This window comes from Anguilla anguilla, chromosome 3 (genome assembly GCF_013347855.1).
Source record: "Anguilla anguilla isolate fAngAng1 chromosome 3, fAngAng1.pri, whole genome shotgun sequence".
NCBI classification, from domain to species: domain Eukaryota; kingdom Metazoa; phylum Chordata; class Actinopteri; order Anguilliformes; family Anguillidae; genus Anguilla; species Anguilla anguilla.
The window spans coordinates 61,425,165-61,438,558 of record NC_049203.1 but is presented as its reverse complement, the minus strand read 5'-3'; the positions used below and the strand labels follow the sequence as shown (position 1 = coordinate 61,438,558).

The 13,394-nt window shown below is 44.3% G+C and overlaps 2 protein-coding genes across 2 annotated transcripts; both read left to right on the top strand.

The window, feature by feature from the left end:
* Positions 1-593: 593 nt before the first annotated feature.
* Positions 594-2,262, top strand: LOC118223106 (mitochondrial import inner membrane translocase subunit Tim8 A-like). Its single transcript, XM_035409248.1, has 2 exons — positions 594-850; positions 1,352-2,262. The coding sequence occupies exons 1-2, from the start codon at positions 740-742 to the stop codon at positions 1,511-1,513; spliced, it is 273 nt and encodes a 90-aa protein (XP_035265139.1). The 5' UTR covers positions 594-739; the 3' UTR covers positions 1,514-2,262.
* A 2,932-nt stretch (positions 2,263-5,194) lies between these two features.
* Positions 5,195-13,385, top strand: taf7 (TAF7 RNA polymerase II, TATA box binding protein (TBP)-associated factor). The gene is made up of 12 exons (XM_035409244.1): positions 5,195-5,670; positions 5,917-5,993; positions 6,809-6,887; positions 7,184-7,317; positions 9,006-9,129; positions 9,325-9,383; positions 10,023-10,095; positions 10,343-10,456; positions 10,671-10,865; positions 11,615-11,727; positions 12,228-12,287; positions 13,041-13,385. Exons 1-12 carry the CDS (start codon positions 5,631-5,633, stop codon positions 13,083-13,085), a joined length of 1,113 nt encoding a protein of 370 aa, XP_035265135.1. The 5' UTR covers positions 5,195-5,630; the 3' UTR covers positions 13,086-13,385.
* The last annotated feature ends 9 nt before the right edge of the window (positions 13,386-13,394 follow it).

Here is a 13,394-nt window from a genome sequence, read left to right as displayed (position 1 = left end):
GAGAGAGAGAGAGAGAGAGAGAGAGAGAGAGAGAGAGAGAGAGAGAGAGAGAGAGAGAGAGAGAGAGAGAGAGAGAGAGAGAGAGAGAGAGAGAGAGAGAGAGAGAGAGAGAGAGAGAGAGACTTTTGAGTGCACGGATGGACATACACACTGTGGTTGACCACAATGCGTTTTAAGGCATTCCCCACATCCGGCAAAGATTACATATTTATAATTGTGTAGCCTAGCAGCAACAATTAAAATTGGACTTGCTTGACAAATTCATGACTGCACAGTCAACCAGTTCAGTAATCACAAGTGTAGTATAGCGTCTTTTGGCTGCAATCACATCTGCCTTGCATGTAAAGCAATTGGTAAATACTGAGGATACCAACGGTATTCAAACAACAGGAAGGCAGCAATCCCCATGTGAAACATCAAATATGGCCATGCATAGAACAGACTGTCGGGCAAGAAGGGGAAAAGGTTTTACACATACAGTCACATTAATTTCAGACGTTATCTGTTCGCATTGAAACTAGGAGCTCCAGCACCACCCCTGTCTACTTCGCGAAACAGTTCATTGGCGCGAATGCACGTTTCTTCCTGATTGGGGTACGTACTTTCCGCTTCCCGTGCGAATTGCAGCTTACTGACTGAGACACGTGAAGGTCAGGAACTGCAATGTCGGTGGAGTTACCCTACTTTAGCACAATTTACGTTTAAAGAAAAAGGTCTTGGCGTGAGACCGCTCACGAGAATGGATGGCCAAGGAGCGACAGCAGATCCTCAGCTTCAGCAGTTTATTGAAGTGGAGTCACAGAAACAGCGATTTCAGCAGCTAGTCCACCAGATGACTGAAGTGTGTTGGGTAAGTCGAGAAAGGAGCACAAAAGAATACTATTGCTAGATATGTTGTGATTCAGTGATGCGCTTTTTTTGTATGGCCAGCTTATGTAATGAATGGAAAATTGTAGCATAATACTTTATGTGTTCATCGTTTATTCCGTTGGAGATAACGCGCCGACAAAGGTTGTTGTAGTAGGACTGTAGTTGAGAGTGCTTCTGGGTTAGCAATAAGCGTGCCAGCTGTCTAGTTGACTATCATACCTCCGTGTGACTAGCTGTTTTTAATGCCACCCCCACCCAAAAACTAGAGCGGTATATGCAAGATGCATGTACTTATATTAAGAAACAATAATTTGTTACTTAACATGAGCACATGCATCTTTCGTATACTGCTCTTCGTATGCAGTAAGATGCGCTGAAAAATGATCTAGGTACTGTGCTAAATAATAAAAATAGTTGTCTTTAACTTGAGCCAGTAATTTTACTGTTGTTTACAGAACTCCATTCTTTGTTTTCTGAACAGGAAAAATGCATGGACAAACCAGGCCCAAAGCTGGACTCACGGACTGAGGCATGCTTTGTGAACTGTGTAGAGCGTTTCATAGACACAAGCCAGTTCATCCTCAACAGGCTGGAACAGACCCAGAGGAGTCGAGGGTCCTCCTCGGAGACCATGTACGAATAGAACTGCCTCAACCACTGGACGGACTGACAGATACATAGCAAACGGTTGCAGACCACCATTAAACTGGCAGGCAGAATGGCAGGCAACTTGTGTACTGTGGCATGTGAAGGACCGAATAATGGGAGATAATAAACACAAAGATGTTACCATTGAAGTGCCTCAGCAGTACTTCCTGTGCCAATTCACTAAGACCTCTGGTCCCAGATGCCATCATCTCCTCACACTGTATGTCCTGTAAGTTGCAATTTTAGTTTGTGGGAAAACCATTCCTATTGCTGTTTTCTTGGAAGGCTGATGTATTTGGTTGAAAGTCTGATAGGATTGTTCATGGTGTACAGGAAGTCAGGTTAATATCTCTGGTTGTGTAAAAACGTCTGTGCCTTAAAGGTGTGGAGAACTGAGAGAATCAGAAGCATCAAGAGAATCCAAACCATCGGAGTGAACTTCATGTCCATAAGCTACTACACAGGGATGTTTTACAGTGCACTACCTCATAATTAAGAACAGTATTTTTTTTCAGAAAATGTTCAAAGGTTTAACAGCATTCTCTTGGGAACACTGCAAGATCCCTGACAAAAAAAATAATTTGTTTAGCTCCAGCTTGTCCATATAAATGTGTGATGGAAAATCCTTTTCTGGTTTCTCTTGACATTTTCCTTGTTAAATTGTAATATTTGTTGCTGTACACATGCAGATTATTACCTGAACTGAATTTACTTTTAATAATTAAATTATGGCATCAACTAGTACTTATTTTGTTTTTTTTCAGAATGGTTGTCCAATTATATTTAGTCAAACCATAAGTTCTGATTCATATATCATAGCAAATAAACGTTGCTAATTTAACAAAAATATGTAACAACATACTTATACAAACATGAACAGCTGCCATCTTTGCTAGCTGAAATTCTAACGCCTATGCAATCCTGGTCCTAGTGGGCTGGTGTATATGCAGATTTGTGTTTCCACCATTTACCCTGGTTAAATTAGCTAATGGCTTGTATACACCTATGCATATTCACTTGTAGATAAGATCACAGAAAATGTTTCATATAGGGACACGAGCAGTTTTCGTTTGACATTCATGCACGTATCAAGATGGTGCAAATGTTAGAGCTAATTAAGTAATTAAGGCCATAATTTGGCATGAGTACCTGAAACAGTTGCAGCCTTTGTTGACCACCACCGTTTTACATTAACAACAGTTCATTTGTTGTGCAAGCCATTTACCCTTCACAAGTCAAATTGTTCCCTGTTTTTTTTTAATACACAGAATGGTATGAAAACATCAATAACAGACATTCAGAGAATACCACCAGTTTCTTGTAACCACTATTCTGTACTGCAATGTACACTGAAGGTAGCTGTTGTCTGAAATAAATACACTGAATACCTAAGAATTTTGACTAGAAAAAATGCTATAAAGACACTGAATACCTAAGAATTTTTACTAGAAAAGATGCTATGAGAATTTACTCTTCCTGTTATTCAGAGTTCTATGGTTTGTTGTTTCAGTCATAGTCCATCCCCCATATCCACAAATCCAGACATTTTCTGGGTATGAGGATTGTACTGGACATGTTTTTTGATAGCCATGGCATCCAACATGAGAGTCACACATCCATATTTAGCGGGTCTTCCTCTTGTCTTCTTTTCAACATGTCCAACATAATCATGGCATCCACAGAACTCGTCCACCTTTGTAAAATGAAAAAGTAGTTATTTAATGCATTTGAACCAGTATTTTTAAAAAGTGCAATCAAATGACATGAAGAATACCTTTGCAATGTATGTGGATGTGGGAGGTTAAAATGGAGAGCCTCTCTCAGATAGTTATACGCTTTTGGACCATGTAGGTGGAGAGTTAGGGCAAACTCCCTCTGGTCTTTTGTGTACCCATGGCCTTGTTTTGACAGGAGGTCTATTGGAAGATCTGAAATTCAGTTAGCACAGACTAATTAGTAAGTACCCTTGAAATAATAACTGGGAAGTCTAACAAAGATGGGAAAGTGTAAACATAAGATATACATAAAGTTCAAAGTTTTATTGTCATTTTACCCGAGTAGAAATTGAGCCTCTCTTTCAGCTCTTCATTTATGAGGTTCTTCCCCCTCAGATCCTCCAGAAGACCATGCACCGTGTTCTTTGCCCTCCGTTCACGGTCCTTCGCGTTCCTCGTCTCTCGCTCCAGACTCTCCACCCTAGCCAAGGCTTCACTGAGTCTGGCCTTTAGAACAGCGGGAGATGCAGGCAATGCATAGGAGTGGTCCTAGTAGAAAGAAGGATGAAAATGTTTTGAGTAATGTTTATATCACATCACTCGCAGTCACAGCTGTTTGGTGCATAGCTAGTACAATGTACTGTCAGCTGGCCCGCATTCTTAATCTCATCACCCCTCAATTCCACTGCCAGCATTGTGGGTTTGAATGTGTGTGTGTGTATGTGTGTGTGTGTCAAAGATGCATATTCAACACCAGCATGTTTCAATGTGTGCGCATGTATATACGTGAGTGTGTCTGAAGAGTGGCAGAGAGCGAGAGTGAGGGGGGGGGGGGAAGCGAGTGAGAGAGAGGTCTTTGTTGTACGTCGCTCTGGATAAGAGCATCTTCCAAATGCCTGTAATGTAATGTAAATGTAATATGACCAGGGCCATGGTGCTCACAGCTGTTTGGGGCATAGCTAGTACAAATACTCACAACATTAGGCAGAGGTTCAGTCTCTTGGAAATGCAAAGAACAGTCCACTGACAGGCTCTCTTCAGCCTTCCTTGAGGTTTGTGTTGTCCTGGTTGCCACTGGCTAAAGTGGAAGAAAGAAATACTTAAAAACAATTTGAACAAGTTTAAGTACCTCACAGTGTAATACACAATACATAATTGATTCCTAAACATTCAGAAAGAACAAAACAAAAACAAAAAACATTTTCAGCAAAGTGTGACATTGACTAGCTATCAAATCCTTATAGCGTAGTGACACACCTACTCTTTGGAGATGAGAAGAAGACAGATGGTTTAGCTCCATCTCAGATCCGGACAGTCTGACCTGTCCTGTCAAAGTCCTCCCGCTTGAAGCGCTCACTGCAGAGCACGGACGACTCACTGGCGGGAAAACCTTCCCTTCTTACAGCTACTTCCCACTGCCTCCTCAACTCTTTCTCTTTGGGAAACCTTCAAAGTGAGAGAAAAGTTAGCTAGCCAGGTAACTACAGTCAGATTCATAATATGTCAGTTGCTCAGCCGAAACGAGAAGTTTGTCGTAAAATTGTGTTTGGAGAAAAACGATAATATAGATGAAAATCTCGATTATGGGCAATTTAGTTTATATGATTTCTTATAAAGTCTCAGCTTTCATAGCTAGCTAGCGTTATTGCTAACGTTAGCTTTTAATAGTCTGACTGGTGGCCAACTAGTTAGCTCTCAACATAATGTTATAATGGCCAAATACAACAAAGAACAATTGTTCAGTCTTACTTGTGAAAGGTAATTCCCCGAGATCTGGTTTGGATTGTGTAACGGTTTGTACCAGAGACTGTAAAAAATTTGTACACCCCCAAGCTGCACACGAATGAGGCATCTTCTTGCCAGTCCAGTCTTCTGAGAGTTATGGAAAGTTGCCCGGTCCAATATGGCGGCGACATTACGTTGGATCCAGCGGCGTCTACATATCTATGCTTTCAGTAGTACCTCCGGTCTTCTACTTCCGGTGAAAACAATTTTGCAGTGGCCGCCGCTGTTGTGAGATAATAGCTACGTGTTAGCTAAGTATTTAATATTTATATTCTTTTCTCGTCGAACAAGGTGGCTATACTACTGTTAACTAGCTAGCTAAAACCGTCACAGTTTTGTCATAATCCAATATCTTGTAGCTAAGTTCTAGCTACGGTTAGGTTAACTCACTTGTTATCGAAACAATGGCGAACTGAAATGCGCTATCAAGCTAAATTACCTAACGCTACGTTATTATTTCCGCTGTTCATTTATTCGCCAACTAAAAAGTAGGCTAACAGTAGCGTTAATGCTAGCTAATTTCCGTTTTCAGAAGCTCGTTAGACTAATTTAGCTAGCTAGAGAGCTATTTAGCTTTTTATTGAATTGATTTCTGGCAATACATATTACACAATGCAGAATAAGAAGACGAAAGTAGCCTCAAAAGCGAAAGGTAAGTTAAAGTCTGTTTTGATAACATCTGCATTTGTTGTCAGCTGCTAGCTTTCCCATTATGCTTGTTACGATTTCTATGTCTAGTTAAGGTATCTGTTAGCTAGCTATGTAAGAGCAAAGTACTTGAATTTACTTCGCAAATGTAAGCTACTCGAAATGTCACCATAATAAAAATTGATTGCCTGATGCTTCTGGTTGAATCTACCAGCGTTCACGCTCATTTTCGCGTTTGTTTTGCACTCAGTGGGCAAGGTAGGGTCGAAGAATAAAGATGACGCCCCTCATGAACTCGAAAGTCAGTTCGTCTTGCGACTCCCTTCGGTAAGACGCACCTCGCAGCAATAAAAGGTCCACTATCCACGTACAATCGCAACCAACTTTGGAGTATTGTAAGGTCAACATTACATTACATTACATTTATTTGGCAGACGCTTTTATCCAAATCGACGTACAAAACGTGCATTCCATGGTCATAGACAACTACTAAACACAGGTTCAGTAAGATGCAATACTTAATTTGTACAGCTATTTCTAGCCAAGAACACAGTTTAGTTCACACAGTGAACACTATTCAGACCTAACCTCTGCAAAGCCAACTAGGCAGAAGAATAAGCTACAGTATTAGGACAAATACAAATTACCAAAAAGTGCTTGGATGGGGCAACATGTAACAAGTGTCATGAAAAAGGGGGGGGGGAGGGGGGGGGGGGGAGGGGGGATTTAGAGTGAAATATACAGCGTGGTGGTGGTTAGTCTAGGTATAGTCTGAAGACATGAGTCTTCAGGCCACGGCAGAAGATGGGTAGTGAGGGGTAGGTTCGGAGAGGGACGGGGAGTTCGTTCCACCACTGGGGAGCTAGAGTGGAGTGATCCCTTTGGTAGGTTGGGAGGGGTTACAAGGCGCCCTGCTGCCGCAGAGCGGAGTGGTCGAGCAGGGACATAGGATCGAATCATGTCCTGCAAGTAGATGGGGGCTGTCCTGTTGGCTGCAGTGTAGGCAAGGGAGCATGTGTCACAGCGAAAACTACCAGAGCCACACAAATCTTTAATCACTGTTAGCATTAGTTCCCCTCAGATTTACTTCGTTCGGTTCGTTTGTTTATTCATAATAGCTACCAATGTTCTCTCCGTGACAGGAATATGCCTCCACAGTTCGAAGAATCGCGCAGTCTGGCAGCGTGAACGTCAAGGACCGACTCACCATAGAGCTGCACGGTATGTATGATGTGTAGGTGGTTGGCAAATGATTATTGACCTGATACTGGCATGCATATTGGATGCAAAAAGCTAGAGCTCGGGTGAATCTTATTTACGGGCATTCTAAATGGTACCTATTTAAATGAGTTATACTCAAAGGATAGTGACCAGCCTTGGTGATGTGTAACCAAAAAAATATTTTTTTATTTTGAATTTTAAATAACAGCATTTTTGGTGACTTGTGAAAGCAGACATTCATGGTGCTTTCACTTTAACATTCTCTCTCTCTCACTTACGTCACGTTTTCTCTGTAGCTGATGGTCGCCATGGGATTGTGAGGGTGGACCGTGTCCCTTTAGCCTGCAAACTGGTCGATTTGCCCTGCATTCTGGAGTCCTTGAAAACAGTGGACAAGAAAACATTTTACAAGACCGCTGACGTTTGCCAGGTGAGATATTTGTGCCTAAAGGGCACATATTTTTCCCGGCAGTATTTAAGTATTTTCATGTCACGAAAGTGCCTTGTGAGGAGAATTTGCTGTGTTATTTGGCAGTTACAAATGTACAGTGTTGATCTATATGTTTATATAGAGGCACTGGTTTAGATAAATATATTAAATATGATTGGACATTCCAATTTCTGGGAAAAAATAAAGAATTAAACAGGAAGTTGCACTAAGAAGGTTTCGTTACTTATATTTATTAGTTCACTTGATAATAGCAAAACAATATTATTGTGTTTTCTAAGCAAAGGGATCCGTCTTGTCTTCTCCAAGCATTTAAGCTGGCTTCAGATAAAAAGGCCCACAAGACATTTAGTATGACCGTACTGTTCTGGTGAATTTTAACAGGTGATTAAACCTGGGAAGGAAGTGTTATCAGCCTAATATTGTTGTCATAGTTAAGGTTTATAGACCTAAAGACTGCTTTGTCGGCAGTCCGATTCGGTAGGCTGCAGTTCCAGTCAGATCCACTGTGTGTCTCAGAAGTTGCTCGTTTTGAATGCATAACATGGCGATTGCTGTGAGAAGTCACAAATAACTGAATTAAGAGAGACCTATCATAATAAGTTTGATGCAATTCAGCATATTTACTTAATTTACTCTATAGGATTTTTCTGTGGATGACACGACCTACCTCGGAACAAACTTTTGTTTCAATACTCAATTGTTGCAGTTGTGCTGAATTGGTTTTAAGTGATGCAATGTGATGGTATTGATTGATTGATTCCTTCATGGGTACCTTGATGAAGAGGGTGTATCCACTTCTGTATGCTGTGGGACTGATTTGCAGGCCTACACAGGGGTGCAGAAAGTACATGCTCTTATAGGCTAAATGTCAATTAAATGTGATAAACATATTATAATTGTATCGTTGTATCTTTATAATTATAAGTGTATCATTGTATAATTGTATCATTGGGCAGTTGATGCCAGTCAAATCATAGTAACACGAAACTGTGGCAGATAATGAGCATCTTGAACCCACCGCTCCTGTAGCTACTCTCAGCCTTCAACTCAAAATCTCGACGCCGAGTCTGGGGTTGGCGCTCTAGCAGCCCAACAGCTGTTTCCGTCTTTACCGCACACCTCCGCGTCTCCTTCAGTGGGTTTTCAGAACGGGACTGACACATTCTGGGAAATATGCCACTTGCGCTTGTGGAAAAGGGGCCGATTGCACAGCAATCTATGTCAGACAGTCCCCTGTGGCCAGGTGGTTGAAAGTATGCTCAGTCTTCCGCAGCAGAGATTTGAGATGTTTGGCTGAGGGAATTGCTTGCTATTTAACAGTAGTTGCAGGTAGCACACTTGTGAATTTCGTAAGGAAGTTTTAAATTGGCTGCACATTCAAGTACTCGCGCAGTTTTTTTCTATTGCAAAGAAAGTGAGGCAATATGTTGAGCATCCGTCTTACCGTCTAGTGAACCAATTACATGCCGACTGGTTTTCCCCCATTTATTGCACTTGTCTTCTGTGGCCAGTAAGAATATGCTCAGTGTCGCTGTATTTTGGGTCAGTGATACGGTATAACGAGAGCCTTTTAATAGTGAAACCTAACTTGAAAAGCCTGTTGCACCACAGGCCTGCAGCGTAATTGGTTCAAGTTTTGTGACCTTTGTGCTTTTTCTTCTCGCCAGATGTTGGTTTGCACCGTAGACGGAGACCTCTACCCACCTTTAGAAGAGCCCACAGGCACCACAGACCCCAAGAACAAGAAGAAGGACAAGGACAAAGACAAGAAGTTTGTCTGGAACCATGGCAGTGAGTAGTCCCCCTCCCTCCCTCTCTCCCTCGATGCTCTGCTTGTTTGGAAACACTGTTCCGGCTCGGCTCCTAATTTAAAACACGGGGCCTCCTGGGGCGTCGCCGCGGAGACGGCGTTTCGCGCTCCGCTGCGCTCTCCCCGCGGCTGATTGAAGCGTTCATCATCAAACGCCCGCGCTCTCTGCTCCGCAGTCACCTGCCCTTTAAAGAACACCAGGAAGAGAAGATTCAGGAAGACGGCGAAGAAGAAGGTACTTCTCTTTTATGTCTCGTACCCCCCCCCCCGCCAGCCCCCAAGAGTTCTTATCTTCATCTCCAGAATTTATATCTGAGGTGGCAATCTCTCACACGCTTTATTCAAACATCTAATCTACATTTCCTAAAAAATAAAAAAATAATAAAAGATGGAAAGCAAACCTGAGATTTACATATAAATAAAGCCTTACATCTTCATTTGCCCCTAAGGTTTGGAAGAAAGCAGTTTAAGTGCGGCTTTGATCAGGCTGCCAGAAAGTGTAAGCGATGGGGAGGCTTCTGCTTTGTCTTTTGAATAAATCTTGTTAAGGTGCAGGGCGCCATTGATTTCTCTACCTTTCCTAATCGCAAATGTGCTGCCTGGAAAGCTGCCAGCCTCGGCTACTGGAGGAGTGGTGTGTGTGTGTGAGAGTGCGTGCGTATGTGTGTGTGAGTGTGTGCTCGTGCATGTGTGCGTGTGTGAGAGAGAGTGCGTGTGTGTGAGTATGAGTGTTTGTGTGTGTGTGTGTGTGTGTGTGTGTTTCTGTGTGTGAGTGCATGTGTGTGCGTGCGTGTGTGTGCATACATGCGCACATGTGGGGGTGGGGTTAGTGGTGCGTTTGAGTGCCTGCAGTCTAACCTGATTTATCCTGCAGTACATCGAGTCCCCTGATGTGGAGAAGGAGGTGAAGAGGTTGCTGAGCACCGATGCAGAGGCTGTCAGTGTCCGTATCCCTTTCGTTAGTGTGTGTGTCCGTGTGTGTATGTGTGTGTGTTCGCGCGTGTGTGTGTGTGTTTTCTTGAGTGGTTGTAGATTTGGGCCATGTCCAAATCCGCACACTTGCCTACTATTGAGTATGCAGGTTGTATACAGTTTGTATACTCAGTAGTAGGCTTGTGCGCTGACTCGGACACAGCCCTGCTGTGTGAAACGCAAGGCGTTGGGAGAGAGGGTCCTCCTTGACATGGTGATCAGGGTGGGAGGTGATCGCAGAGGACGAGACCAAGGAGGCAGATAACCATGGATCTCTGGCCAACCTGGACTCCTCCCCCGGGACCTCAGGCCACAAGATGGGCCACGGATCCTCAGGTACTCACAGAGCCCTGCTCGAGGCATGCCTCAGAACGGCTGATCTGATGGCCGTTAAAGCTAAAGATTAATTTTGGACTAGCCTGAAGAGATTGATGCAACCTCCTATGATCGCCCGTGACATAAAGATCAGAGGATGCTAGTTGTGTGCTTTTGTAGTTTTGTGTGTGAGCGGGACTGCGGGACTGAGTCCGGACTCTCTCCCCCACGTCAGCCCAACGCGACGAGCTGCGCGAGATCTTCAACGACATCAGCAGCAGCAGCGAGGACGAGGAGGACGAGGGCGACCGCCACGAGGACGAAGACCTCAACATCATGGACACGGAGGAGGACCTGGAGCGCCAGCTGCAGGAGAAGCTCAACGAGTCGGACGGCATGCGGGACGAGAGCGACGGCAACAGCCAGATCGGTAGGGCGGCGCTGAAACCCCGCTGCGGGGCCGCGGTGCCCCTGGTCATTCCGGTTTGAGTTTCGGCTGCCTGTGGTGCCCGCCGGGGCTGGCCTCGGTTCTGTCCCACTTCAGGAAATAACAGGAATTTAGTTTGTGGAAACGAAAATGTCTCTAGTGCGCCGCAGAGATTTTCCAGTTAACCGAATTTCACCGATTTCCTGAATTGTCTGGATTGAAAATGGAACTGAGGCCTACCCTGGCGTGTCTGCAGGTCAACCTATAATCTGCTGAGGGCATATAAGTGAACGGTAGTGAAGGCAGCAGCCGTCCAGGAGCGTGCTGGGAATGCAGTGGAGGACCTTCGCGCTCGCGTAGACAGACTCGCGCACCTGGGGGCCCAGAGCACCTCTGAAGAGCAGAGCTGTCCGAGACGTCTGTTTACAGCGGAGGCGATGTCCCGCGCAGGGGCTTTCCCCTCCAAGTGCACAGCCTTCTAACAGCTGATCATTTTATTACTGGGGCACTTAGGCCCGCGGGGCTGACTGAGGCTTGTTTAAAGCAGAATCCTGCTGGGCCGGCCCCGTCCCTGACCAGGTTTGGGGAGGTTTTATGTGGCGCCGTTAATCCTTGATTGGAGGCAGTAGCGCTGTGCTCAGTTGTAGCCGTCGTGCTTTGCAGCGGTACATGCACGTGGTCTGGAAGCATGCGGGCTGGGTCAGGGTAAGCTGGCTAACCCCCCCACCCCCCCGCCCCCTCCTGTCCTACAGTGATGGAGTTCCAGGTGCAGATCAATAACGTGAAGGCCAAGCTGCAGGAGACCCGGGCCCGTAAGAAACAGCAGGAGGACCTGATAATGAAGGTGGAGAACCAGGCGCTGAAGGTGAGACTGCACGCGTAGGCATGAAAGTGCGCAGATACACACACGCAGGTACTCGCAGGCACCTGCATCCACGCATGCATGCACGCATGCGCAACTTACATATGCACATGCATACACTACGCACACATGCAACATAATCTGTCCAATGAACTCGTGACTTTTAAAGGGCGTACATGTTACACGTGCGCCAACAGCCCTCTCTGTGTAACACAATTAAAATCCCCAGCAGTGCCGGCTGATTCTGTGGGCTGGTTCTGTAAAACATCCCCTGACTTCCAGTAGCGCGGCGCGTTCCTGTCTGAATTCTGTGCTGCTGCGGACTGAATCTGATGTTTTCCCATTTTAATCAAAGGGTGGAAAGGTCAGCCATCAGAGGAGGCTGTAAAATGCCATTTGTATCAGATAAGGCCTGCAAGCAAATGCAGACAAATTGCATGGCTTTTCCACGGCAGGAATGGCCTGCATTAAGTCAGTGTAAGTGACCATTGTTTGCCTTTCAGAATCGCTTCCAGGCATTGCTGAGTGAAATCATCCGCCAGGAGGAGCGCGAGATGGAGCAGGTAGGGTGGAGGGCAAGGCACCCTTCTAATGAGATCAATGCATTAGGCAAAAAAAAACAGCATAAAACAGCTCACTGCCTGGGTCCTGGACCACCTTAGTCTCTGCTACAGTCTGCTGCAGCAGCCTCTGTGAAAGAGCAGCTAATTTTTTTTGTCTAAAACCGCATAAAATCTAAATAGACGTAGCCCTAGATAAATTGTTTAAAAATATATTTTCAGTTGGTACAGTTCTTGGTGTCCGTGGTTTATGTTAGACATTTAATCCCACACTCCCACTTCACTTTCCCTCTCAGAGCAGAAGTGGAAGCTGTAGCTGGCTGCGCTTTCTTCAGGGAAATGTGTTAGAATGTAGTAATAATTCAACATTCAGACTGAGCTTTTCATTCCCATGTTTTTAACTGTAATATCTCAGGTCAAGTCATTTATCAGACCTTTTTCTTCTAGCCACATTTGGGACTTCGATTTTAGGATGATTTGAAACCCCTAGCTACATATATTGTCTTGGGTTTTTGTTATTGGGTTTTAGAAAATTCTGTCCAGTTAAATATTTGTAATGAAATTGTTCTCATACTTTGTTCTCTCGTGATATACAATCTCCAATACAGTCTTCCCCGGCTAATGCAGTTTTCTATTGTAGCGGTGTGCTTTTATGTGTGTGGAAGAATGAGCGAAGCACAAATAATCAATTTGCATCCACTGACCTGCTAAGTACACCCCCAGCTTGAGCAGTAAATCACTTTATTTTTCCAACAGCTGGCTTCCTTGCAAGAGCAGTTGGACTCGCTGATTGAGAAGTGACCAGCAGAGGGCACTAAAGACAAGGCATCAAACGGCAGCCTTGGTGAAAAGATCATAAAACCATCAACACTGAAACCACATGCAGATTTTCCTCAAGGGTCTTCCATAGGGTGCATGGTCTCCTGAATGGACTCAAATAAGCAACATTTGTTTGTATGAGCATTTTGTTTCATACATTTTTATATTGTGTTATCCGGTGTTTCGTTTGCATTTAAAAACATGTTGGTGAGCTTTTGGCAACAGTGTGTGCATCTTGCTTTTGTTATCGTGCTTCTGTCTTGCATTAAAATTAAACTCAAACGGTGTGTC

Bases quoted from the DNA above. Each gene is read 5' to 3' on its own strand.
- LOC118223106 (XM_035409248.1), top strand. From the start codon at position 740: ATGGATGGCCAAGGAGCGACAGCAGATCCTCAGCTTCAGCAGTTTATT. The intron at 851-1,351 runs GTAAGTCGAGAA...TTTTCTGAACAG, and splicing joins AGATGACTGAAGTGTGTTGG to GAAAAATGCATGGACAAACC.
- taf7 (XM_035409244.1), top strand. From the start codon at position 5,631: ATGCAGAATAAGAAGACGAAAGTAGCCTCAAAAGCGAAAG. The intron at 5,994-6,808 runs GTAAGACGCACC...TCTCCGTGACAG, and splicing joins TCGTCTTGCGACTCCCTTCG to GAATATGCCTCCACAGTTCG. The intron at 12,288-13,040 runs GTAGGGTGGAGG...TTTTTCCAACAG, and splicing joins AGGAGCGCGAGATGGAGCAG to CTGGCTTCCTTGCAAGAGCA.